At 34.2% G+C, this 27,339-nt stretch overlaps 5 protein-coding genes across 6 annotated transcripts; 2 read left to right on the plus strand and 3 right to left on the minus strand.

The window, feature by feature from the left end:
- Positions 1-5,591: 5,591 nt before the first annotated feature.
- Positions 5,592-8,327, minus strand: LOC131654761 (uncharacterized). Of its 2 annotated transcripts, XM_058924698.1 has the most exons (5): positions 8,044-8,327; positions 7,857-7,956; positions 7,521-7,762; positions 7,085-7,181; positions 5,592-6,086 (listed from the first exon to the last, which is right to left on the minus strand). In XM_058924698.1, the coding sequence occupies exons 3-5, from the start codon at positions 7,698-7,700 to the stop codon at positions 5,830-5,832; spliced, it is 534 nt and encodes a 177-aa protein (XP_058780681.1). In that variant the 5' UTR covers positions 7,701-7,762; positions 7,857-7,956; positions 8,044-8,327; the 3' UTR covers positions 5,592-5,829. The 2 variants fall into 2 exon arrangements, with proteins under 2 accessions (XP_058780681.1, XP_058780680.1); XM_058924697.1 differs by lacking the exon at positions 7,857-7,956 and having other exon boundaries at positions 7,521-7,803.
- A 1,307-nt stretch (positions 8,328-9,634) lies between these two features.
- On the plus strand, positions 9,635-14,531 carry LOC131656596 (uncharacterized). Its single transcript, XM_058926278.1, has 4 exons — positions 9,635-9,881; positions 13,142-13,302; positions 13,426-14,102; positions 14,327-14,531. Exons 1-4 carry the CDS (start codon positions 9,635-9,637, stop codon positions 14,529-14,531), a joined length of 1,290 nt encoding a protein of 429 aa, XP_058782261.1.
- Positions 14,532-19,612: 5,081 nt separating this feature from the next.
- On the minus strand, positions 19,613-22,337 carry LOC131654762 (carotenoid dioxygenase carX-like). Its single transcript, XM_058924699.1, has 9 exons — positions 21,960-22,337; positions 21,285-21,724; positions 21,120-21,198; positions 20,942-21,023; positions 20,791-20,853; positions 20,553-20,691; positions 20,201-20,456; positions 19,881-20,104; positions 19,613-19,784 (listed from the first exon to the last, which is right to left on the minus strand). Exons 1-9 carry the CDS (start codon positions 22,312-22,314, stop codon positions 19,668-19,670), a joined length of 1,755 nt encoding a protein of 584 aa, XP_058780682.1. The 5' UTR covers positions 22,315-22,337; the 3' UTR covers positions 19,613-19,667.
- Positions 22,338-24,071: 1,734 nt separating this feature from the next.
- LOC131660068 (uncharacterized) lies at positions 24,072-24,312 on the plus strand. The gene is given in 2 exon segments (XM_058929196.1): positions 24,072-24,170; positions 24,172-24,312. Coding segments are annotated over 2 exon segments (240 nt in total).
- Position 24,313: 1 nt separating this feature from the next.
- On the minus strand, positions 24,314-26,282 carry LOC131656624 (probable glycosyltransferase At5g03795). Its single transcript, XM_058926289.1, has 5 exons — positions 25,590-26,282; positions 25,371-25,501; positions 24,913-25,261; positions 24,431-24,695; positions 24,314-24,372 (listed from the first exon to the last, which is right to left on the minus strand). Exons 1-5 carry the CDS (start codon positions 26,280-26,282, stop codon positions 24,314-24,316), a joined length of 1,497 nt encoding a protein of 498 aa, XP_058782272.1.
- Between the last annotated feature and the right edge of the window lie 1,057 nt (positions 26,283-27,339).

Genomic DNA, 27,339 nt, shown 5'->3' on the forward strand with positions numbered 1-27,339 from the left:
TACTTCATATTGATATGTTTGGATCAATTTATATATGTGTTTCTTCTTGTTTAGTTAATAATATTAACTTATAATCTATTAGAATAAAATGAAGGTAATCGGTAGAATTGTATCACCATATAAATGTATAGGAAATTATTTACTAATGATATCTTTAATTTTAAAATTTAACGTAGAAGTTGCAAGTTATATATTTTTTTCAATTCATAGGCAACAGTTTTTACATGTTGCTAATTAAAAACCGTGGACTTTTCCTAATTTTAAGGCGCGGTTCCTTTAAATGAAACTATACATTTGCTACGGTTTTCACTTGTTGCTTATTACAAACCGTTGCATTTTCTCTTTTTGGGGACGGTTTTTTTGTGTTGTTACTAAAAAACCGCGCCTTAAAACTATAACTAAAACCGTGGACTTTTGATGTTTCAGGCGACGGTATTTTAAATTCGTGGGTAAAAATGAAAAAACCGCGCTCTAAACGAATAGGCAACGGCCGTTTATTCCACGTCTGTGAAACCGCCCCCTAAAGCCTAAGGCTACGGTTATTGCACTTTATCCCGCGGTTTTGCGTTGTTGCCAGAAGTGATTTTTGTTGTAGTGTAGAGTGACTCTCAAGCCACTTATCAATACAATTCATATGAAAAGCATGCTTGCATTTCGGCAGCAATCTAAGCGTCTCTTCGTCTTCGAATTTCGACAAACAAACAGTACATTCTAGTCCTTGTTTTGATCCCTTTAAGGAAGAAAATTTAAAGAAAGGAAGTGTTTCAATCACTTTCTTTTCAACACCAAAAACTATAGACCTTGGTTGAGTTCTTCCTTGGTTAAGAGGGTTTGGGGCTATAAGATGAAGAGGTGTAACACGACAGAATTTGACATAAACAAGTAAGATGAAAGTTATGAGAAACATAATGGAAAGAACAATTATTACAACACCTTTACTTGGAGTTACACCTTGTGGTATCTCTGGCATGTTCTGACCTTGTCTGTTTTTTTGGCTTTCAATGTTTAAGAGTAATGAAAGAAACATAATTAGTATTAGAAAAAACATGTTATTATGGAGTTTTGTGTAACAAGATTAAAGGTTTTTTTCTCTACTTAAGCATATTTGAAATGGTATCTATCTCTAGTGGTGTATGAATGAAGACAGTTTCAAAAGATAGAAATTTTTGTTTTATGATTTATAGTAATTTATTGCTAATAGTCCCCACATTGATATGATAGGATATAGCTTTATGTGTTTGTTGGTTTTGTTCTAGTGCTTGTCTTGGACAATTATTTAATAATATCTTGTGTTTTGGGAAGACAAAAACTTGCATCAGCTGAGAGGTGTATGTCTTGTTAAAACACATTTTTCATGGTTGACTACATGTTATATAGTATTATCAGCAGCCAAAAAATATGTTGTATAAATTAATGTATTGATTGTATTAAAATATAAAATAAATGGCATTATTGTGGATATGTGCTTTGTATTGTGTTTTTATGGTAACCTGTCCCAGTTAAATACTTGTTAAATAAGTTTTATTTTTATTATTTTAATGGAAACTTTCATTTTTTTTATCAACTTTATTATTATCCCAAAATATCATATTCCTTTATCAATTTTTAGTTAATCTAATGGTGATTGGCGCTGAACTTAGTAGGAAGAGTCACATCAATCCTCCGCAACTGAGAATTCTACAAATCAGTTTTTCAAGTTTAAATTTTATTTCTAATATGCATAACACCAACAAATGTGGTGTGTCCGGATGTTGTCAACTCCGTCTACGAGAGAAATTTTATGTTGTTGGTCTAAATGTTCATGTTCTAGATGTTGGTGAACCAAATGTTATTGAATTATATGTTTCTAATGTAGCTTTTGATGAAGTTGGTAAATATTTTAGCTATGAACCGAAATTTTCATTACAAGATGATATAACTAAATGGGTTTGTGCTGATGCTGTTAAATTAGGTTATTGTGTATTTGTCGAGAGGTATGATTCAGATTTTTATAGAAGAAAAAAATCTTATAGTGTTGAGTCTTGAAAGATTTGGTGAGCATAAAGAAATGTATTGTTATATTTGTAAAAGACTCAGCAAGGGTGGGAGTTGTGTCTCCTCTAGGAAGGGTGACGACCATATGCCACCTTCAGTGAGGCACAACCTCGCCCTAACACTTTCCTCTCGCCCAATCATGGGAAATATGAGATTAGACGTTTCTGGACAAAGAGACGTCATGGTCAGTAACTGACCCACGTCTTCCTAGAAAATAGGGATTCAACGATCCACCATTAACAGAGTGGGCGGTGACCCATAACCAAGAAAACCCCAGGCCCAAGGCCTCTATAAATACCTCTCCTCTAACGGGAGAAGAGATCATAACTTACACCATAATTCATACGCTTATACTTAAGCACTATACTGAGATATAGAACCTATCACCTCATGTGAGATGGTCCTCTAATACCATCATAAACCACTATACAGGGCTTCTCACCATCGTGGGAAAGTCTAACCACCACAAATTAATACTAAGGCCTCTGAGTACCCCTGCCCTTGTAGGGGTAACATGCACACTTGTAATTTGTGACAAGTACAAGAAACAAATAGAAAATTGAAATGTGACGACATAAGAATAAAAAAATTTGTGAATGGCCATTTAGGTTGCGCGGGTACTAGCTGAGTTCAAATATTGAGAAACTTACTACGGTTTGCAATATACACAACCATGGCTTGAATTGAAAGTTAGAAGGTCATCATATTGTTGCTCGTTTAAATGTTAAAGAGAATAAAATTATTATTGAGATGACAATGTACACGATTCTTCTAAAAAAATATCCTAATGACTTTGGAAACAAAGAGATTAACAAATACTAAGAAAGTTTATAATATTAAGAACATAAACAATATGTTATAAGGGGTTGGAGAACTTAAATGCAACATATGTTGAAATTGTTCGATGTACACGAATATATCTCTAGGTATAGAATTTTTTATACTAGATAATATGCCAGATATAAATTTTGGACACATCTAAAATTTATCAAGTTTCTTAAAATATTTTCCATTGCATTGCTGATTGATTCAACCTATAAGATCGATAAACCAAAACTACCTTTGCTTGAAATTTTGGTGTTACTTCTACGAGATTACATATACAAGTGGGTTTGCTCCTATGAATTGTGGGAAAATGATGATACTTGGCTCTAGATGTGGATCTATGTGCTTGTAGATGATAAAGATTGGCATATGGAGTTTTAATGATAACAACACATGACAATAGCCTTCAACATTGATGATAACCAAAGCTTCTTATAAGAGATATAAAGATCAAATGCTTACATAAACATATACAATCTAGAAAAGTCTTGAAGCAACTCGGTTTAAAGGTGTGAAAGCTCGCCAAGTCATGTTCGTCAATCTGTCTGAGTGAACCGAATATTGTAAAACTAAGGTAGTAGCTTAAACACACATAAGAATATTTCTATCTTGAAAATATTCTTCTAAAGTCAAAACCAAGTGATTAAAAAACTATCCAAATAATTTTCAAACCACCTAATTGATTGGAAAGATATGAGAGTCGATTGGCAAATCTTTTTGATTGATTTAATTAATTAGAACACTTGTACAATCGATTAGAAGGATGATAATCAATTTTACAATCAGCAAGGATAGCACATTAATGACTTGAAATAACTTTATGTCAAAATTTTCCTAATTGGGCTATATAATCAATTTCATTTGAGTAGTCTAATTGATTAGAACTTTTGCTAATCCATTAGATAGTAAATTTGGCTCATACATCGTTTCCTTTCTTGTCGTTTCCAACTAATATAAAAGGGATGGTCTCACTCCCTTCAAACCACACCACTTTATAACATTTACATATTTCTTTGGAACTTATCTCTTTCTCTACCATTTGGAAAATATTTCTATTCACTTCAAATTATCTTAGTGCTACTAAGTAAAGTCTTTACTTCTGAGGAAGATATTTTTGCCAGTGGTTGTGCTAACCGTTTATATTCTTAAGGGTGAGATACCTTTAAGATATTGAATTTGGTTATTGAGATCAACCTTCATAAAATATTTGTTCTTAGTTTATCAAGTTTTTCCAGAAAAAACTTTGTTTTGGTTAATGAGATCGGCCATCAATCTATAGACGGATTGTTAGTTTAGTCTGGGGTAAAATTATCATTGGTTAGGGATAAGCCTATTAAAATATCAAGTTCAGATTGTATAAAGGTTTGTGAAAATAAAATTCAAAACCTCAAGGTTTATAGTGAAAATCTCAAGAAGACCTCTTGGGGATATGACTAGGCCAACATTTGGTCAAACCTGTATAAATCTCTGGTGCAATCTTTCTAACCCTATTATTTTACTTTTGTGCAATTTAATTTCAGTATTTATTTTTCCTGTGCAATTACTCACATAATATTACTAATACCATCTTAAAATAGAAAAGGTTAAAATCAATCACAAATTTTGAATACCATAATTCACCCTTTGTTTCTTGTGCTTGAAGTCACTTGTCCAATAAGTGGCATCAGAGCCTAATTCCTATTAAGGAATAATCGTCTCATGAGGCAAAGTGTCTCCAAACTATTTACTAACCAAATCTCCATCCTTCAATAGAGAAGGGTATGGTTTGTGGAATGAGAAAATGAAATTTTACATAGAGGGAACATATCGTTGTATTTGGAAGGCTATGAAAGAATGACCATTTATCCCTACACGCCTCAATTGGGCTTGAATTAGTCTATTCGTCACCCACTTATAAAACGTAAGGAGTGACGTGTCCTTCCAAACTAAAATAATGGAAAGATTAGTAAAAGTGAAAAATCACGTTCTTCATGATAATCCCACACTCCTAAGAGGAGAGCACAATAACCACTCCATAGATCCAAAAATTCGGGCCCAAGAGATTTATATAAATATCTAAACCATAGGGTTGAAAAGAAAAGGGAAAAAATACAATATATATAAAAATTGATTTTATTATCTAAAAAGATATAACAACACAACTTGTTATCCGTTTACATTATATTTTTATATAATTTTTGTTATATTTATAAAAATATGTTATAAATCAAAAAAATATGTTATAAATCAATAAAAATATTTTTTAAATGACATATAGAAATAAATTAATTGAATTTGTAATAGAAACTATTACAACTTTAGGAATTTTCTTTTTAAAAAAAAAATTGATTATAGAATTATGTGATTCGAACATACTATGAACAAATTTGTTCCCAGCTGTTCGTGAATTTGTAACAAGTTCAATTCGAGTTAAATCAAAAATTTATAACAAACTTTAGTCAATTTTCAAGACGAATTAAATTTTATCGAGTCAAATCAAACTGAAATTTATTCGACCAGACTTATATTCAATCCTACAAGTGAGGATAATCTTCGGAATTCCAAATTGGATTCATACTCGTCAAATTAAATTTTTATCAAATACATTAAAATTGTACAAAAACTTACCTATTTAATGAAAAACACGGGTTATAAACTTATAATAATTACATGATAAATTTGAAAAACTAATATACATTATAGACAAAATTAATATAAATAACTATTATGAAACTTTCTTAAATTTTATGATATTATCAAAAGAAACATATATTCAGTAGTGACAAGAGTACAATTCACTTAACCACTTAAGCTTATCCAGAAGATGATGAAAATGGATATCACCCTAAAAAAAAGGGAGAAAATGGAAAAAGTAACCCAACAACTATCTCTCAGAGATGCATGAATCCAAATATCATATATCAATTTTCAGCAATACCCGAATATCAAGCTCGTACTATAATAAACCAGAAGATAAGGAAAGCCTTAAGATCAATCATCAGGAAAACCAAGGAATCTGTTTATATGATTGGCCACTGGTGTAGCATCACCTGGAGTATAAGGAAGGAGAGAATTTAAATCCATATCTGATATAGTTTGATGGAGTGTATGAGGACTAGCACAATACAAATGTTTTCGGTTGGCAAGTTCATCTGCAAGCTCACTTTGATGATTATCCATTAAATCTTCGTTTACAACCACAATTAACGGTTTGCGTAGCCGCAGTGTCTCAAATATGCTGCCTGACCCTGCATTAAATCAGAGTAGTTACAGCTAAATTCCCATTCCTGGATACAAACAAGAAGAAAAACAAGGAGAATAAAGAGGCCGCCTGAAATTCAGTGCTGCATATCATTCCCAGTCGAATGGGAAAACCGGGGTTGCTAACAGATAATTTGAGTCTTGCCTTAGGCTGCTTATGTGAACTAAATGGCTCAATTGACAGTTTTGGAATAGTGCTAACTAATAATGCTGCAAAGATGGACCGACCCCTTTCAGGTCGTATTCGGGAGAGACCCCCTCTGTATTAATTAGAGATGTGACTCAATCAGCAGTAGAGGATAACAGGCTGATAGCTGAAAGAAGTCGCATGTTGGATATATTGAGAGGAATTATTTGATATCGGAAACATAACAAAATGCACAACCAGGCTAACAAACACGTGAAAAGGTAGAATTACAGGTAGGAGACATAGTTTTTCTGAAGATACAGGCATACATTCTGACATGTAGAGGACTTTGGCTAAAAGAGCAAATGAGAAATTGAAATTGATATGGTGAAGAATGATGGGTGATCGGGAACTCAAGGTGCATTCAGCTTCAGCCCTTGCAATACAGGCTAATGCCAATGGAGAAAAAGTTTTTGTCCATGGGGAAGTCTACCTGACTTTGAAAACTATTAAGAAACTCGTCTACATTACCGAATCAGTTTCCTAAATCCTACCTCGCGAGAGTCTTTTTTGTGTGAAATAGGTATAACCTACACACGCAACTACAAAGACTAGTCTTTCGAATCACGTAGGATCTCAATAGACAGAAAACCTCTCCCTCAAGACTTTTAACGCTGCTGCATTCTTGTTAATGAATTTGCATACTAATGGAATAGTCAAATAGAAAATCTTAGATTGGAGAGAATAAATGCAATATGTAAGTTTGCATATAACTACCTAGTTGTTAATGAATTTGTGTATAACTGCATGTTAATTAGTGAAAACAAACACGCAAAAGGAAAGTTGTAACAAGCTTACCCGCATGGCTTATTACAAGAGAAGCAGATCTGAGATGGTCTGCAATACTGGAAGAAAAAGTGAAGTAGTCTACAGCCAATGAACCTTCTCTTTCAGACTGCAATCAAATGTTAATATTTATTAACAAGAGCTAACTCATAAAAAGAGAAGTATATATCTCATACATAAAAATATACTTTTAGATACTTCATCTACAGAAGTAATCAACTTCCGTACTTAAATTGTTTTTTTAAAGAAAACCAAACAAGGTAAGATTATCTACAAATTTCTCCATAGATAATTTGTGAAGGGATGCCTGCCATGGCGGCTCCATTGGCCGCAATGGCATGTTTATATGGCGGATTTTTGGCTCTCAAGTTTATCTTCCATTGTCAAGTGATTCATAATAACGGATAAAACTTTTGAATGCTTAATAGTAAAAGAGAGAGGGAACTACCTTGGTAGGAAGAAAGGATCCACGGCCGATTTGGATGAGAAGATTGGTATAACCTTTTGCAAACAATTCTTTCTTAACATTTTCTGAATCCATAGCTCTCACAAGAGCATCAAAAGAAGTCGTTCCTACAGTCACAAAAACCACTCTCCTTGTTTTGTCACCTCCGTCCTCGTCCCTCATTTCGATTTCGATTCAGTTTGATTCTTCCACCAAAATATGGTTATGTTGAAAGTGTGTTGACACTAAAAACAACAATCAGTGTTTGGGAGAGTCGATTTCATCGCTGAACAAAGCATCACAGACAGAAAGAACGAATCAACAAAATGCTATGGTTACCTAAAGCCAGAGAAGGAAAATGGATTGCCATTTTTTGTGGGTTTGGGAGCACTATTGAATTGAAATCATTACCAAATTCATCCCAATCTGAATCTTGGGGCTGTTAAGGGGTGCGAAATGCTCGATTAGCTAAAGAATGCAGCTGAGTTGTTAATAAAAAACAAAACGAAAAGAAAAATGGACTTACATATTTCATGGCAGACATATCTTGAGCTGCTAAGCTACTGTTCCCAAGATGAGTCTCCACCATTTTATTTTCCACCTTTTGTCTGCCAAAAGCAAAAATACAGCTTCGACTCAAGAACACGTAATTTATCTCACAAACACAAATGAACAATTTAGTTTCTGGCTGCGCCACTATACATGGAGAACATGAACAGAAAATAGATGGGGTGATTAGTTTTCAGAATCGTGCAAGAGATGAGCGATTTAGGTCGAGTTGTTCTCAGGGATCGATTTAGGTCGGGGTTTCAATTCTTTAAACTTTGAGTATTTCTATTTTTTCCTATAATTTTTTTAATTTAAAAAAAAATATCTATTTCTACTTCTAATTTTATTATAATCTTTTGCAATTTTTTTTTTTACTATTATATTTTTTATTTTTTATTTTTTCAATTATCAAATACAATAGTTAATAACAGTTGTGTTTCTTTTTATAAATACAATATTTTCCTTTGAGCGTGAGCGGCCTTAGACGATGATTCTGGAAAGAAAAAAGAATAAAAAAATATAAAAAATGGATTCAATTTTAACGCGAAAGATGGATTCAAAGACGACGACGAGTAAAATCACCGTCGCGAACTTTTTATCCGCGTGTAAAGGATATGGGGTGGTGACGGTAGGTTAACGGTCGTGCCCTTCAATAATGGTTTTGTAATTGTGGACGACGGTAGGTTCACCGTCGTGTAGTTTGATAATTTTTAAGTAAGTGGATGCGACGGTTGGTTCACCGTCGTGACCTTTGATGATTTTCTCATGGCGCAGGGTGTGTGTTATTTGATTTGGTGGACGACGGTTAATGTACCGTCGTAACATATAATTTAGGGCGGTTTTTAAACCGTCGTGAACTAATTTCTAGGGCGGTAATTGTATAACCGTCATTATATTTAATAATTTTTTTAAAATATAAGGACGGTAGGTGTATATTGTCGTGACACGCGTCTCTATATTTGAGTTATGACAATTATCAAGTTAGTGTCGCAACTTTTGTGTCGTAAAACCTTAATTTTCTTGTAGTGAAATAATAGTGATGTGACACTTCTTCTCATACTCTCTCTTCACAACTTCTTTCGACTCTTTCTCTTTGGAAACAAGCAGACCCTTAGGGTGTAACTTAGTTAGTATCAGAGCAGGTCGGTCCATTCGGCCTAGGTTTTATAAACTTGTCTATGCCCTGGTGTGTGACATGTGTGAGAATACTATTGATGCTTTAATTTGTTAACTACTATTTACATTATTGTTTACGATTAGTTAATCTGTCTTGGCTGATTGTGCATAAAGAAATGGCTCGAGGTAGAAACGATCAAGCAATTGTAGAGACTCTTGGAGCGATGCCTTAAGTGATGGCGCGGGCAAACATGTCTTTGCAGGAAAATTAGAATAATAATCAGAATAGCGGAGCTGATGAATTTCGCCTGGGAAAGTTTTAAAGGAATAATTTGCCCACATTCAAGGGGAGGTGTGATCTTAAAGGTGCTCATACTTGACTTCAAGAGATTGAGAAGATTTTCATAGTTATGGCTTGCACCAATGAGTAAAAGGTGTTATTCGGGACACATATGCTATCGGAAAAGGCTGCGTATTGGTGGGAGAATACCCGCCAAAGGTTAGAAGCTATATGTACTACGATTACTTGGGTGAATTTGAAGACTGGGTTTCTTGAGTATTTTCCAGCTGGTGTTCACTATTGGAAAGAGATTGGGTTCTTCCAGTTGAAACAAGGTAGTATGAATGTGGATAACTATGCTGCTAAGTTTGAAGAGCTAGTCAGGTTTTGTCCTCACTATAATGGTATGGAAGCTGAAGGTTCTAAGTGCGTGAAGTTTGAGAATGTCTTATGTTGAGAGATCAATCAGTTCATTGGTTATTAGGAGACTTGTCGGTTCTCAATGATGGTAAAAAAATGTAGAATCTAAGATGAAGATAGTAGAGGTAGATTTTTTTACTACAAGAGTGCTAGTGAGAAGAATAGTGGGAGTCAGAATCGTGGTAAGCTGTATAAGACCCCAGCTGATAAGGGAAAACAGAAGTATTAGCAGAACACCATAGGTGGGAAAGAAACCAGTGGGGGAGGAATTCCTACTTCTCTAAAGTGTTTCAAATGTGGAGAATTGGGTCATCTCACTACAGAGTGCACGAGCATGAAGTGTTTCTAATGTAGAAAATCGAGACATCATGTTGCTAAATATAAAAGTGTAGTTATGACTTGTTTGAACTGTGGAGAACCAGGTCACATCAGTACACAGTGTCATAAGCCCAAAAAAGTGTCAGATAGTGGAAAAGTGTTTGTCCTCTGAGGTGTGGATGTCTCGGGATCAGATAATTTGATTTGAGATACGTGTTTCAATGATGGTGTCTCTTTTATTGGTATCATCGATACAAGTGCTACACATTCGTTCATATTTATTGACTGTGTTAACAAGTTGAACCTTAAAGTGTCTTCTATGATTGGTAGTATGGTAATTGATACCCAGCTAATGGTTTGCTGACTACTACGTTTGTTTGTCTAGATTGTCCTTTGACAATTTATGGTAAGGATTTTTGAAGTTGACTTAATCAGTTTGCCTCTAAGTCAAATCGATGCTATTCTGGGTATGAATTGGTTATAATTCAACCATGTCCTTATTAGTTCTTTTTAAAAGATGGTATTGTTTCCTGAACCCAAAGAGAGTATAAATTTAAAATTCATATCTGTAGGGATAGGTAGAGTTTTCCTTGAGGGAGAGTGCTCAAGTGTTCATGATGTCCACTTTCTTAAGAGTGGAAGGCGGAGTTGTGGTTGCAGATCTGCCTATTGTGTGTGAGTTTCTGATATTTGTAATTGTTATCACGGTTGTGATTGAGGGGATTGAGGTGGGTCTCATACCTAGGTGAGTCTTAGGTACAAGTTAGCACAGGTAGTGATTAAGCAATAAGTTATAAATGGAGGAGTTTAGCTTCGAATTAATACTATTTAGTGGACTTATCCCTGACATGGTAACCCCTAGAGTAGGTATTGTCATTGTGTGTGTTTGAAAAACTCTGTCTCGACATCCTTTAGGACATCTATGATATGAACGCCGAAAATTCAAGTTCATATGACAATAAAAGTCCTGTGTGGTAATAGTCTTTTTATCACGAGCTTATAGCTTATTTTACTAACTTATTGTTTTTTTTTCAAACGCTATTTCAAATAGTGTTTTAGCTTATAGTTTATCGCTTATCATTTTTTATTCCACTTTTGTCCTTATTATTTTTAATTAAAATCCACCACTATTTATTTTAATTAAAAATAAAATAATTATATAGCAAATTTTTTTATGTCATTTTAATTTATCAACTAATTGAACCACTAATTTTACCAAACACTTCAATTAACTTATCAGCTATAAATCATCTGTCATCATTTATAAACTATAAATTATCAGTCATCAGCTATCAGTCATAAACTATTTTATCAGGCAACCGCTATTTTTATCAAATAGAACCTTAATATTTAAACACCTTCTATAGACTTGGTTGTCACCAATGTGGCGGTTTAAATATATCTGCAAAAAAAACTATTAAAATTAGGAATAAAAATATTCAGAAAACAAAATTAAAAAATAAACTTGTCTTTTCTCTATGGGTGTGTTTGTTTCAAGGTTAGAAAAATTATTCCTTGAAATGATATTCCTAGGATTAGTATTCCTTGGAATATTATTCCAACTTATGTGTTTGGTAAGAATTTTGTTTCCTAGGAATAATGATAAAATTTGTTTAATTTAAAAATATTAAAAAATAAAAAAATAATAGTAAATGTGAGTGATAGTGGGAAGTTAAAGTTGGTTGAACTTATTCCCATGGGAATGTTATATTCCCACCCTTTAAGCCTTGAAATAAAAATAAAAAAGTCATGTGTAAATAAGAATCCTGGGAATAAAAAATGCCCTGGAATAGTTTTTTAAAACTTGAATCAAACATGGGAATGTTGCATTCCCATGGCCATATTCCTGGGAATCTTTTTTACAACCTTAAAACAAACACACCCTATAGCCTCTCTCCATTGCCATCCCTTGCCCCTCTCTCTCTCACCACGTCTCTAACTATAACGCTCACATATTGTGGCCTCTCTCTCTCTCTCTCTCTCATTGTGTCCTTAACATTCATTATAGTTTTTCTCTCACTATCGTTCACAATCAAGATTTTTCTAAATAAAAAAGAAACAACCATAATTGCGATGGAGGTGAAGATTCTAATAGTTGCTTTACTGTATTATATAAGCTTTATATGAGGTAAAGATTTGAAATTTACTTTACCTCATAAAAGTTTATAGTTTCCAGTCCTTTCATATTTCTCTATGTATTGGGGTTTAAAATAGGTAATATAAACAAAATGGGTAACATGATTGTCTTTATGTGTTAGGGTTTAAAACTGGTAATAGGAAAAAAATGTGTAACACAGTGATAGATTTACTTAGGATAAATTCATATCTGAGCTAACAAAGGAAGAAAAACATAAAACAACATGAACATATTTTTCATAACCTCCAATAAGACAGCAATGCAATATAAAAACTAGGTTTTACTTAGTGCTTATTGGGCCCGGCTGAAACTAATACTAAAAATTATAAAACTAAATACTATTAATTGCACCACTATTAATAAGTGTTAAGCCACACTAATTTTTTCCTTGCTCTATTGGATTTCATATCATTATTTCTATCACTCTCTTGGATCCGAGAAGAACCTTGTCCTCAAGGCTCAAGTTGGAAGGCACACGCGAAGAAATAGGAGTAGTTGGTATACGTGAGGAAATTGGATTAGATTTTTTTGAACAACCACAACAAATCGATTCAATTATGAAGAGAGAGAAGACAAAGATGATTATAACCGTTTTTCTATTCACTTACTCCAAATTAGAGTATTTTAATTACAAGGGAATAACAACTTTTAACCACTACTTTAACACGAGTTGAGATTCTCTCTATTTCTCAAGAGAAATGGAAAATGTCATTACTAATATTTTCATTACATACAAGTCAAATTATATAAATTATATGTCACACGTTTCAAGAGTATAGACATTTATACACCAATAAATTGAAGATAGTGGTGTGGATCTTTTTAATAAATTCATTGAAGATAGTGGGTTGGTGGATGTGCCTTGTAAAGGAAAAAAGTTTACTTGGTATAGTGGAGATGGGAGGTCCATGTGTAGAATTGATCGTTTTCTAGTGTCGGATGTGATAGTTAATAAATGGGGAGTGGTAGGCCAACTTGTTGGAAAAAGAGACATTTCGGATCATTGCTCGATTTTGTTAGTGGTGGATGATACTAATTGGGGTCCTAAACCATTTAAGTTTAACAATGAATGGTTTTATTTTAATTAGTTCATCCCGTTTGTTGAGAAGGAATGGAAGGAGATGGAGGTAGAAGGAAGAGGAGATTTTATTCTTAAAGAAAAACTTAGACGGCTTAAAGGGAGGTTAAACTGGTGGAATATATCAGTTTTTGGTAAGATTGATTTGGAAATGGAAGATAGTGCGAATGAAGTCAAATGTGGGGATTCTAAGTTGGAAGAATGTTCAGAGGATTTAATTGGTGAAGCCCTTGATGAAAGGAATGTTGCTAATAAAAAGTTTTGGTTAAATTTGAGGATAAAGGAAAATATGCTAGTTCAAAAGTCAAGACTTAGATGGCTTAATGAAGGAGATTCGAATAGTAATTTTTTTCACAAAGTGGTGAAGGAAAGAAGAAGACACAATCACATAGGGCCTTTAATCTCTCAAGGGGTTTTGGTGGAAAAGGTGGAGGAGGTGAGGGAGGAAGTGAGAAATCATTTTGCAAACAAGTTCATCGAGACGGATTCGGATAGAATGCTCCTAGATGGAATATCATTTAAAAGTATTAGTTCCGAGGATAAATTGTTTCTTGAAAGTCCTTTTATTCTAGATGAAATCAAGGAAGCAATTGGGTGTTGTGGTAGTACAAAGAGTCCGGGACCGGATGAATTTTCTTTTATGTTTATTAAAAAGTGTTGGCATATTATTGAGGATGACTTCATGAGGTATATTTATTATCTCCATTTTGGGGGTCGAATCTCAAAGGCGATTTTTCCTCTTTCTTGACTTTGGCTCCTAAGTCTCCGAATCCTATTTCTTTTGATGACTATATGCCTATTTGCTTGGTGGGATGCATGTACAAGATCATATCCAAAATCTTGGTGGGAAGATTGAAAAATGTGTTCCACTCGATTATAGCTCTGTGTCAAAGTGCTTTTATACCGGGTAGACATCTTCTTGATGGAGTGTTGGTGGCTAATGAGGTTGTGGATTTTGTTAAGAAAGAGGGGAGGGGTTGTCTTTTATTCAAAGTGTATTTTGAGAAGGCTTATGATAAAGTCTCTTGGAATTTTCTTAGATACTTATTGAGACGGATGGGTTTTGGCGACAAATGTAGGAGATGGATGGAAATGTTGGTGTTAGAACAAGATTGAGAATCTATGTTCAGAATCTAGTTTTGATGATAACAAACATATATTTTGTGAGTAACAATTTTATTACTAATGGTTTCACTTAGTGTGCAGATATTATGCTATAAGCCTTATATAGGATTCATCAAAAAGAGTACAACGACTACATAAAAAACTGACTCAGATATGAAATCAAACATTCAGAAGATTAACAAAGCCAAAACATCATTCATCAGATGTTCTGATTAAGCACACATCAAACTAGTCAAAGACCGCAGAATAGAAGCATAAGAAGCAACAATCAAAGACAAGACCACTCAGAAGAACAAGCAATATCAATGCTTACATACAACAAGCACAAAATCAGAAAGTACATCAGAAGCCTCAAGGAAAATGAACAAGAAAGATCAGCTGCAAGAAACTGTGCAACATCAGAAGATCACACAATTATAAAGATCAGAAGTTCTGGAATTACAAGTTCTGAAGACTATGATACAGTGACATATAAAATACAAACATTCAATAGAGGTCACGTACAAGCAAATGAAAAATCTACAGCTCAGCATACAGAATTGAATAAAATACAAAGAGCCTAGAATCTAAGGGAGAGCCGTTAGAAAATTCATCATAAGCAAAATGGTTGCAATATTAAGTGGAACAACTCCCAAGGTTGATTGAAGAAGCAAGCCACATATAGCGCATTGGAAAGACAAGCTTAACCCAAAGAAGCACGCCATCAACTATAATCATCATGTTGAGGATAAGGTTCTGCCAAGAACAAAATTTGTCATTCATGAGCAAATCGAGACGAAGGCCTTCAAAGCTATGTTCAAACCTCAACGGCTAAACTCCAACAGTAACATACCAAGCTCTATAAATAGACCAAGCTTCAAATCATGAATGTATGTATTCTGGTATGTATTTGAGCATGCATGTGAGTATGCATCCAGAGTGAGCATCAAAGTATGTATCTAGGATACAACTATAGAGAGCAGAAAATGAGAGATCCTGAGAGAAAATATGTAGGAGAAACTGAGCATGAAAGTATCAGAAAATCATTATGAAGTCATGCATCATAATTTATGCAAGAGGCAACACATACTCTGTATGTGCTGGAATAAGTTATAGCGTTGTTACACACTAATCATATGCCTATCTAAAGATAGAAAGAAAATGTGTGAAGACATATCAGAAGTTACACAAGAGGCAAATTACACTAAGCATATGATGAATCAAATGTTGAAACACATATCACATGCCTACAAGAAGCGTCTCAGAAGATGAAAAAGAAGAAATTCTGCTGTTAAGCAGTATCCTCCAATGGAGTTAAAAGATATCCAAGAATACCTGATCATGTGGTTAAATGTTCATATTGGAAGACATATAAAACAGAAGACATTGATTTGTTGCTCGTAAAAATGTTTCATGTTTGCTAATGTTTATCAATATGTCATCAGCTGTAATATGCTTTAAGATCAGTACTGAGGAAGCTGAAGCTGAAGATCAATATGAAGAAGCAATTCTCTAGGACTGCTACTCTAAATATGCTTTTAGAAGATCATTAGAAGAAGTAACTCAAAACAGAGCTGATGCTCTGAATCTGCTTAAGAAGATTTGAAGAAGAAGATCAAGGTAGAAGCATCCAACTTAAGAGCTGCTGCTCTTTATCCGCTTGTAGAAGAAGAAGAAGAAGAAGATCTCACACAGAAGTTGAAGACAAGAAGACTACAAGATATTTTGGTTCTTGTATTTAAATGTAAAAGACATAGAGTTGTTGCTCATAGTGTGTTATATCTTAGAAACTTTTGATAGGATGTTTAGGCACCAGAAGTGACGTCCAGTCAGAGTGTCGTAAACATACGTGCTTAAAATAGAAGAGAATCTGCTTAAATAAGAAGCACTCTTGTAATCTCCAGTAGGTTGGTGAACGTTATATCCTGCTGGGATCCCTGAACGGTTCATCATCTAAGGTTAGTCACAGTGGTTTGCTGCGCAGGGTCAGTCGCAACATGTTGGTTGTGTAGGGTTAGTCACAGCGGGTAGATTGTGCAAGGTTCCCGAGTCAATGGACGTTATATCTCGCGGAGATCACTGAACGGGTCATTGTCCAGATTGTTAGTCACAACCGTTGGCTGTGTAGGATGGTCAGTCACGGCGGAGGTTCGTGCAGATGTAATCAAGATTTGGTTATAGTGGATTAAGACCTCTGTTAAGAGGCAAATCACCTGAAGAAGGTGGACTGGAGGTAGCCTTAGTTAGAAGGTGAACCAGGATAAAAATAAACGTGTTTTTTACTTTCTGCTCTAATCATTTTAACTTGGAACTTTCAAACTAAAGTTCTGCTGAACTGTACTGAACAAATCAGAAGTTTTGATGACACACAAAAGTTAAAATGAACATCTTATTGGTTATGTAGTTCTACACCATCATGCTTATGCAACATCAAAAGCATAAACCAATAGATGATTAAACGAAAGGAAGAAAATACGTTAAATGAAGAAAGGGAAATTTATTTGATAAAAAAACACAATTCAATCCCCCCTTTCTTGTGTTTTTCTCCATCTTTAGTTGGTGTTTCAAAGTGATATGTTCGTTTTGGTCAATGGGTGTCCGACAAAGGAATTTAGTGTTGAAAAAGGTTTAAGACAAGGGGACCCGTTATCTCTTTTTCTTTTTGTCTTGGTAGCTTAAGAGTTAGCGGGTCTTGTGCGGAAGTCGGTAGAGATTGGGGAATATAGAGGTATGGGGATCAATGGTAGTAGTATTATCGATGTTCTTCAATTCGCGGATGATACTTTATTAGTGGGTGAAGAAACATGGAAACAAGTGTGGGCTATTAAAGTGGTGTTGAAAGCTTTTGAGCTTGTGTCGGGTCTTGGAATCAATTATCATAAAAGTAAATTGATTGGGATCAATGTGAATAATAATTTCTTGGAAGCCGCCTCTTTTGTTCTCTCTTGTAAAGTGGAGGGTATTACTTTTCTTTCCTCGGGATAACTATTGGTTGTAATCCTAGGAAATCTTCATCTTGGATTCCTCTTTTGTCCAAGATGAATAAGCGTTTTGCGGGTTGGAAAATCGGTTTCTTAGTTTGGGTGGAAGGATTACTATCTTGAAATCCATCCTTAGTTTGATCACTATTTTCACAATGTCTTTTTATAAGATTCCAGTTATGGTGGCTAAGGAGTTTATTAGGCTTCAAAGTAACTTCCTTTGGGGTGGTGGAGTGGAGGATAATAAAAGGAGAATCCATTGGGTGAGTTGGAAGAATGTATGTCTTCCGATTGAGAAAGGTGGGCTTGGTATCAAAAACATGTTAGATTTCAACTTGGCGCTTCTCAACAAATGGAGGTGGAGGATTATTAATGGGGAGGATTCTCTTTGGCTCAATTTGTTGAAAGCTCGGTATAGTGATGTATCCTTGAAATGTTTTTGTGGAGGTATGTATCCTTATGATCATGATTCTTCTTTTCCTTCTTCGTCTACTTCTACTCCTTCTCTTTGGTGGAAATATTTGATTTCGGTTGGGAAAAGTTTTGGAGATGATCCCATATTGTCTCATTGTCGCTTTAAGGTTGGGAATGGTTTTTCTATTCCATTTTGGGAAGAAAAGTGGAAGGGGGAAGTTTGCTTGAAAGGAAAATTTCCGGACTTATACTTGTTTTCTTTGTTGAAACAAGTGTCGGTAGCGGGAATGAGTGGGTGGGTTAACAGAGTTTGGAGATGGGGGAGTTGCGGTATCTTATGATCTCATCTTACCGGTCCATTTTTAAGGTCGGTTTTTTGTCTTTCTGGAATTTTCTTGATGGTGGTGGGCCGATTTTACAAGGGAAGGATACCGTTATTTGGAATATTTTGGGGGATGGTGTGTTCTCCGTAGCGTCTTGTTATGGGCATTATGCCAGAAAGCACACCTCGTTCGGTCCTTTTAATAAGAACGGTGGTGCGTTATCTTTAATTTGGAAGTTGGATATTCCTTTCAAAATTAAAGCTTTTGGTTGAAGACTTTTTGTGAATAGACTTCCGACTAAAGACTTGCTTTCTTTTAGGAAAAAAGCTTTGTCTTTGAAAATTACTTTATGTGTTTTTTGTGGTTTACATCCGAAAAGTCGGGATCATTCTTTTTTCTTGTGCAAGAGGGTGGAGTTGGTTTGGAGGGAGGTTTCTATGTGGGTGGGAAAGCCGTTTGGGATCTTGGAAGAGAAATGTTTATCATGCTTTATGGATTGGTTCTCTTTTTGTAAATAGAAGAAAGTGAAAGAAGGAAAACTAGGAGTGGTGTGGTTAGCTATAGTGTGGATTCTTTGGTTAACTAAGAATGGTGTTTGCTTTCGGAATGAGGCTTGGAATATGAATAATACGGTTTGGAGTATTAAAGTTTTAATTTGGAAGTGGTCTTTTATAGGAGAAATTACTCATCCAATTTGTAGTTTTTACGAATTCAACACGGATCCCTTGTTATTTCTTTCGTAATTGAATTGGCTTGTAATTTCGTCCCCTCTTTTGTAGGCGGGTTTTCCCCGATTTATGTGTAAACAGGTTTTGAGAACCCTTAGTTCTCTAATTAATATAATCTTGCTTACACAAAAAAAAATACACCAATACTTTAGTAATTGTATTCTCCATTTCTCTTGAGAAATTGAGAGGATCTCTACTCCTCTAACACACTAGAGTACAACCTATATAAAGACTTCTAGTATATGTATGTCATGTATGTTGATGGTACCCATATAAGACATACATAACTATTACATAACAAAATACATAACTAACTTAAGTCATTTGCATGTACTAGTTGACTTCTACTACAACATGCACATCTTCGACTACTGCTTGTTTGAATTGATTTAAACTACAGCATACACATCACAGTCGAACTATGAAGCTTCTCCTGTCGAGACCAGAGTTCGATTCAAAAGACTACATGTATCAATTAGAATCAATTGTAATTATTGTATTACCTTATTGTATACAATTCATTATACAATTCATTTGAAGTATAAATATACTCTAGTGTAATCTCATTAGACAGAAACCATTATACCGAAAATTACTCTTTCAATCCATACAATAAGTTGAATAAAGTTTTATTTAGTTATTCCACTATCGCAATACAATAGGTCCATTTTCAGATAATGGTAATATAAACAAATTTAACTACTAATCTTGGAATGAAATTGGCATGAAAGCTCCATGAAATCCATATGGAACTCTACAAGGCATTTCAATTTTGGCAACTGTCTCACCACAGAAATTCTTTGTATCTATTATATGAACCTGAAAGAAAAGTGGATAGAACAAAATTAGTAAATGTGTTAATAACTCTTCTAATTAGTAATTGCAATTTGCAAGAATACAAGCTATTCAACCCACTTGAGATTTATTAGTATCTTCATTGTGAACAAAAGTAATGATCCAACCATCATCTTCTTCAACTCCTCCATCTCTAGCCACAAAGGCTGCCCCATTGCAATATGTATTCTTCTCAAACATATGGTATTCCATCTTTATACCTTCATCTTTTACCATTGACATAGAAAACTCTTCACTTGATTCTTCTAAGTATAGCTTAGCTAAACCTCCATATTTTGGCACATCTAAATAACACAACAGCAAAACCATGTTATAAAATATTTATTTAAGAAATATGAAAGAATAAACTTATACTCTATAGTCTATTGTTAATTAATTACCTTGAGTAGTGGAGTTTGCAGTGGGATCAACTACTTGTGTGTAAGCATATTTATGCTTAATGCCAACAAAGTTTTCATTGATCATAGGAAAATCCATGTAAACTAATTTTTCACCACAGAGATCTTTCTCCTTAACCTCTCCGGTTTTCATATTCAATCGCCATTCGTAACAACGAGATAACCAATCAAATTCGCTCGAACTCGGGTCAGGTTCAGGAATTATAGAATCAAGAGATCTGCATCCCCTCACTACAACCTGTTGATCCATATTAGACAATCACTCAAAAATTTATTATTTACTAAAGCTAACATGATTTAATCTTTTATATGTTGCTTTAGAATAAAAACTTACCTCATCTCCATCTTCAAAAGAATTGATAATATGAAAGGTGCAATTAGGTTCCACTTCAAACCATTTAATTGAGTCCGCATTACCATAGCGAGGCATTATTCCAATCCTTGCATATTCTTTCTTATCATACTTTATTAACCTATATTGAAAAAAGTGATTCTAACATCTAAGTCAGAAGAACTTTTCTATGCCGTTTATCGTAAAATAAATTGAAGGCATTCAATTCATATGAACTCACTGGCCTCCTCTAAGAAGTCTGATAAGGTCAATGGTTAGTGGAAAATCCATGATCACATTGTACCTGCAAGAAAGAATAACATAAAAACATATTCTACAACGCAATTTTGATTTATTGTTTTCCAAGAAAGCTTAATAGTTTAGAATGCTACCTTTGTGTAACTCCTATGTCATGGCAAAGACTGCATCTGTTTAGTTTGATATCAACTTTATGAACCAACTTCTTTCCATCAGCTGAAAATAGAAAGAGAGGAAAAGAAAAAAAGTAAGTGATTAATAAAGAAGCTAATTTTGTTCGATATTTTTCTTTTATAAAGAACAAGAACATACCTGAAATAACTCCAACCACGGCGAAAGGTTTAATTGGTTCCACACCTAATGTTACTAGCTCTCCTGTAATTGGAGCTTTCTGTGATGATAACTTGTGAGTGAAGAAACAATATTGTAGAATGATAAAAGTGTTAATTTCAAGTATAGTAATAGGTAATCAAAAACCTTTGGATGACTCGTAAAAGGTCGGTTCCAAGCTGCGCTGAGTTCCCAATTGTTTAAAGTTTTCAAGGAAAAAATATCAATCTCTTGTGGCATGTGACTTTCAGCAACCGAGTAAAACTTCCCTGAATGCTCAAACACATTGGTGTTGCTAATGTGTTTGTTTGCTTTTCCTGATCTCAACCAGTTGAAGAGATAAGCAGACAAAACGGCGATTGAATTGCCTTCGATGGCAGGAAGAAACAATGGTTTGTTTCTACGTTTTTCAAGGTTGTAAGTTTCGGTTTCGACGTGTTTGTTGTTGTAGATGATTTTCCAGGTTCCATGACTTGATTTTTGAAAACACAATGCATGAAGCATTCCTTCTCCTTCCACCCAAATGTGACTTGACCTACCAAAGATAGAATTTGTTGATTTCAATCCTCCAAAAAGTGGATTTGGTCCTGCACATTATACATATCCAATTATTAGAGCCGTTTTAGAGGGTGTGCAAGGCGTATAGCACATATGACCCGAAATTAGTCACAGTTAATCCATGACTAAACAAGGCCTCGTAAAATGCAAACGGATATAAAAACACACCAGAATACAATGATTAATCAAACAGTTCGGTCAATTTTGCATACCTCTATGACAACATATAGGTATATATATAAATTTCAAAGGATTAATTCGCACCGTTTCTAATGTAGACGCCATCTGGAAAATCACTCGGAATACGTCCTTGAATGCAATTCACAAGCATAGCTTCCCCTAACTCTTCCACAGGAGCAAAGTTACTCTGAAGCAATGGTTTGTCAATGAATTCAAAGAATGAATCAACAAACACATCAACTAACTTTCCTACACCATTTTTCATACTTCTGAGAACATCAATTTGCAAGGAAACTTGAGGTAGAGTTGATCTCATGTTAGACAAGAGTGGAACATTGTTAAGGTGATGAGAATTTTCAGACACATAAGAAGGTCTTTTCTGAATGGAACAACTTACTATAAATGCATTATTATTACTATATGAAATAGCCATAACCATATATACTTGGTTTAATTAACAGGTTGGTGTATCTATATATAGTATGGTGTCATGTCATCAAATAAAAAAGAGACGCATCTCTATGTAGTGGTAGCTGAAATTCTGTTTTTGGCGTATTGAGTTAGAGCTTTATACATATAGAATATTCCTCTATTTTATATTTTAGCAGAAGCAAATTGGAATGTGATCAACTAACAGATATAATGTACAAAAAAGTTTACAAGATCAATAAATCAAGAAAGATCAACTTGGTATTAATAAACAATAAAGAAGCTAAAACCACTATAGTCATCCAAATACTAAAAATCAACAGCTCAATAAAACAACAGCTTAAGAACAGATTTACCAACACAATCAGAACTAAAGTGAATACCCAGCAGTATAGAAAAAGTCAACAAGAAAAATAATTCTGCTAATAAATCTCTCTCATTTAATAAAAACTATTTTGTTATTACTTTTAATTTAACTTCTTGTTTTGAGTTGTTTAGCAGCAATATATCATAGTCTAATATTAGAGATGCATTAGGTATCTAATGTTGATAAAACTAAGCATAACATCATGCGACACAAACAATGTTTGATTTAGTGTTTGGCTTCAAAATCGATTTTGAAGGATTTGTACTAACGTGCTTTGTTTCCCATAAACGCAGTGCGTCTTGGTGGAACGCCCTGAATTCATGCAGTTACGCGTAATGCAGCACATTTCAAATAAATGCATTGTGTCCATCCTAACACTTTACAAGATGTTTTCCGGCCCTTTTCTTGATACGAGAGGCACTTGAGAGAAGGAGTGTTAAATATGTAATTATGTGTGTTAAGCATGCTTGTAAATTCGACAAAGTCGAAATAGTATGTAGATGATAGAGTCAAATTTGGTTCATAGCAGTCGAATCTATATGTACTCGACAGAAGGTCGAACACAATGTGTAGTAGTCAAGCTGCGTGTATTCGGCAGAACTTCGAATACAGGAAGTAGAAGATGTGTATATTCGATAGAGAGTCAAATACAGTTCGTCAAAGTTAACAAGTGAGTTAATTAGAGATTGTGTGATGTGCAAGCAGTCTCATTATAAATGAGGAGACACCCTACATTTGTAAAGAAGAGGAAAAAAACGTGAAGTATTCAGATAAAAAGAGAAACGCTATCAAATTAATCAATCTTTTTCTCCTCTCCCAAAACCCTAATTTTTCTTTCGTCCCCTTTTATCTTCCAAAGATCTCCTTTCTCTTTAAATCATTGTGTGATGGAACTTGAGTGAAGAGTAAAGAACGAAGATCGTGAATAAATCAAGAAAGTGATTGAATCCTGTTCTATCAAGATCGGTTCCAACATATGGTATCTAGAGCATTGACTGCGATTCTTGGGAAGCATAGAACAATGACTTCTCATCCAAAGGGACATTTTTCAACAATTCTTTCCATCTTAAATGGCAAGAATTATGATAATTGGGGTAAACAGATGAAGGTTGTCTGCAGCTAATATTATTAAACGACACACCTACAACATTTGATTCTCAAGACGCCACAATTAAATTACTAATCATTCAAACCATGGAATAATATTTAGAAATTTATTTACAACAAAAAACCTAAAGAATGTACACATCAATAAAATTTCATTATAAATCAATATCTAGGCACTAAAATTTCTCAACTTTCAACAGAAAAATTACATTTTCTACATAAAAAATTGTAAAAGAATTTCCAAAATTATTTTATCTAGTTCTTGCAGTGAAGACTCTATTATACCAAATAGAATGAAGTATCATATGAAATATATCATACTTAACAGGACTCCTATGCCAAAGAAAATGCTGTTGTACTTTCTTCACTCTCATCTGCATTTGAAGGTATCTCTTTTTTGGAATGGAAACAAGGATATTCTTCAAATTTGGAATGTCCTTCTCCAAAACAAAAACAGCAAATGATTCCCAATTCAAAACCTCGAAAAAAGGCGGCACGAAGTTGTCCGATATAATAACCGGAACACATTCGTAGACTATAGCCTCGACAACTCTTGGACTGTTAACTTCGTATCCCTTTGGACAAATACAATACCTGCTACTTTTCATGTATTGAATGTAGTTCCTGTTTCCTTTTGACTTTGGCATCATACCGAAGATTTTCATATCAGGATCTTTGTTTTCCCAGTGCTGTAGAAGAATCGGACGCACGTAACCGTGCATACCGCCTGCGAAAAAGGCAAGAGTGTTTCTCCTTGAAAGCGGATTTCCACCGAGGTCTCTAGTCGGATTCTGAGCATTGCGGACGTAGGTTTCGGGAAGTGACACGTCTTTTCCTAACATGAAACCTTCTTTGACATCGGCATTACATAGAGATCTTATGCACTTCGCCATCCGCTGCTTTGTTTCTGAAGGTGCCTGCATAATGCAGTCCAAAGAAGGTGATTGATAGATCAAATCTATTTCATAAATTGTAGGTGTCATATAATTTAATCTCAAAATTTTCAATTTATCAACTATTAGTCTTCATTTATCAGCTATCAGTTATCAGCTATAAGCTATTGGCTATTTTTACAGAATAGACTCTTAACAAATTGACACAGAAAAGATTGATACACCGATGATAAAAGCATACCCAATCATGACAAGCAACAAGAAAATGATCGGCACCTCCCGTTCTGTTCCAAAACCGATGCTTTCCACCAATCATGTCTACATAGTTATTCAGATACTGCATTAAATTCCTGTGACTATGTGAGTTCTGATCGTACAATGTTTCCTCGAGCATTCGAGAACTGAAAGGTAGGTAAAACAGGTGCGCCTTCTTCGCGTCTTTAGTAACAAATGCTTTATTAACTTCCATCAGCCTCATGAACCATCCCTCGGAAGCATAAATTCCCAAAAGATAAGGTGAATGCATTATCGGCTTAGACCCTTCTTTGTATACATACACTTTGAGAGTCTTTTCCATCAATTCATAGCTCCTGATAATTAGGCAGTTACGGAATAATAAGAAGGTGAAAAGAGTTAACTTCAAGGAGACACATCTGAATAATTTTCATAACAAAATATACAATAATAATGAGACGATACCTCTTAAACATGGAAACATTGCGAAAAAGGGGAGCATACAGGTTTCCAAGATCAGTTACAACAGGTGCATTTTCAATCTCAAATCTAGCTTGTAGTAGCTCTTGATCAACAGCTGAAGACCATCTCGGCCTCTAAACACAAGTTAGCAACATAAGAAAAGAACACAAGAATAAGCAATATTAATAAAACAAATAAACCAAATTACATTAACTTGTATACCATAGATCGAAACGAAGCATAGTTTTGAAGCAATAACTTGTCCATTTCTGAAATCGACATCGTCTCTGGAACTTTTACAGGAGAATTTTTGTTCTCCTTAGGCAAAATGGTTATAGAAGACTGGTTGCTGCTAATTTCATTGACATCATCCTGTAATGGCTTGAACCTCTCATCATTCATAGAGTCAGCAATTTCAGAATCATTAGATAGCGTTTTTGTCGGAGGACTTGCAGGAGTAGGAGTCAAATTTGTTGGCGCAATTGCAGGAGTAGGAGTTAAATATGTTGGCGCACTCGCAGGAGTAGGAGAAGGAGAATGAAAACTAGCATATGAATTGTTGACATCTCTTGTCAAATTCTCACCTATAACAACAGGTCTTGACACAGTGTCATTTTTCTCATACAACCTAGTTTCATTAACTTTCTCAAAACCATGTTCTGAATATGTTTGATTCAAAAGGGTAACATTGTTAAATATTTCAGAAGTCGAATCGGCAGGTTGATGAATTATAGTACTATTTGATAATGTTGATGTTTTTTCAGTTGAGAATTTAGAGGGTTGTACTAGAATGTTAGTACCATAAGGAAGCTCAAAATATTGAAACGCTAAAATGAGTGCAAAGGTAATGACAATAATAAGGCATAAGAGTTTCTTTCTTTCAAGATGAATTAAGGAGAAAAATTCTTGACCCATTTTGTAGTAGAGTTAGTCAACAATCATGAGTTGACTTGATACATGAACTCTGCATAACACAATAATAAACCAGATCTAGTGAGAACTAAGAACTAGAGAAATTCTTTAAGATAATTGTAAATTTATTACAAATTTATGGTGTTTCACTTAATTACATGCATCAAAACTGAAAGAAAAAAAATTGGAAGTGGAAGAAAAATGGTAAAGGTGAGTCAAGAACTAAGTACCTGGTACTTACAAATCCGACATAGGAGAATCGAAGTAAGACAGAACAGAAACGTTGTTGTTTGTTGTTGTTGGGAACTTAAGGTGATTCCGTCACTACAGATTTCACGGTTTTTCCCTCTCTCTCTCTCTCTCTCTAGAAGGACAAAGAGGGAATGATGAAATAACTTTAGAAGCTGTGATTGAGAGAAAGCTGACAAAATAATGAATTACTTATGACATTACTTGTTTACGTTGCTCATAATTGTTCTCTTTTCAGCGCAAAGATATTTAAGAGAAAAAAAAAATACTAGTAGTAGTAAATAAAAAATGTTGGTGATCTTGATTGTGTTATAGAGCACGTGAAAAATAAAATTAAGTATAATTTTATGAATTTAATTGTAATGCTCTGTCAGTATTAATTTTTTTACAATATCAATAGGTTACAATTACTCAATTATATTATTTTAAACAAATTAAAATAAAAATTAAACACTCTTAATAAATTAACGGTATTGATTTACTGACCATCAATATATTCCAATTAAATTCTATTTTTATTACTCTTAATTTAATATTTATGTGTATATATACTAAGGGCGTGGAAAATTTGGATACCAAGCTGCTAATTAAGAATTTATGTCTGCAACAAAAGTCTAATGTGCTCCTAATAGTAACTTATGTACAAATTTTTTTTTATAGTTTAAGGTTTATTAGTGTGAGAAGGTTTGCATTGAAATTTAGACTAATAATTAGTTCAATTTTTAGGCATTATGCAATTAAAATATGCAAGGATATGAAATATTATGGTGTGTACCCCTACAAAGACAACAAAACTCAGATTTTTGTAGGT

This window comes from Vicia villosa, linkage group LG3 (assembly GCF_029867415.1).
Source record: "Vicia villosa cultivar HV-30 ecotype Madison, WI linkage group LG3, Vvil1.0, whole genome shotgun sequence".
Lineage (NCBI taxonomy): Eukaryota > Viridiplantae > Streptophyta > Magnoliopsida > Fabales > Fabaceae > Vicia > Vicia villosa.

Excerpts from the sequence above, each read along its gene's own strand:
- LOC131654761 (XM_058924697.1), bottom strand. The coding sequence starts at position 7,700 with ATGAGGGACGAGGACGGAGGTGACAAAACAAGGAGAGTGGTTTTTGTG. Across the intron at positions 7,182-7,520 it reads GATCCTTTCTTCCTACCAAG|TCTGAAAGAGAAGGTTCATT; the intron begins GTAGTTCCCTCT and ends ATTTGATTGCAG. Across the intron at positions 6,087-7,084 it reads TCTTGTAATAAGCCATGCGG|GGTCAGGCAGCATATTTGAG; the intron begins GTAAGCTTGTTA and ends GATTTAATGCAG.
- LOC131656596 (XM_058926278.1), top strand. The coding sequence starts at position 9,635 with ATGCTATCGGAAAAGGCTGCGTATTGGTGGGAGAATACCCGCCAAAGG. Across the intron at positions 9,882-13,141 it reads TAATGGTATGGAAGCTGAAG|ATAGTGGTGTGGATCTTTTT; the intron begins GTTCTAAGTGCG and ends AATAAATTGAAG. Across the intron at positions 14,103-14,326 it reads ATTGAGGATGACTTCATGAG|ACATCTTCTTGATGGAGTGT; the intron begins GTATATTTATTA and ends TATACCGGGTAG.
- LOC131654762 (XM_058924699.1), bottom strand. The coding sequence starts at position 22,314 with ATGGTTATGGCTATTTCATATAGTAATAATAATGCATTTATAGTAAGT. Across the intron at positions 21,199-21,284 it reads CTTTTACGAGTCATCCAAAG|AAAGCTCCAATTACAGGAGA; the intron begins GTTTTTGATTAC and ends TTATCATCACAG. Across the intron at positions 20,692-20,790 it reads AGACTTCTTAGAGGAGGCCA|GTTAATAAAGTATGATAAGA; the intron begins GTGAGTTCATAT and ends TTTTCAATATAG.
- LOC131656624 (XM_058926289.1), bottom strand. The coding sequence starts at position 26,282 with ATGGGTCAAGAATTTTTCTCCTTAATTCATCTTGAAAGAAAGAAACTC. Across the intron at positions 25,262-25,370 it reads AATGTTTCCATGTTTAAGAG|GAGCTATGAATTGATGGAAA; the intron begins GTATCGTCTCAT and ends CCTAATTATCAG. Across the intron at positions 24,373-24,430 it reads TCCTGATATGAAAATCTTCG|GTATTGTATTTGTCCAAAGG; the intron begins GTATGATGCCAA and ends GAAAAGTAGCAG.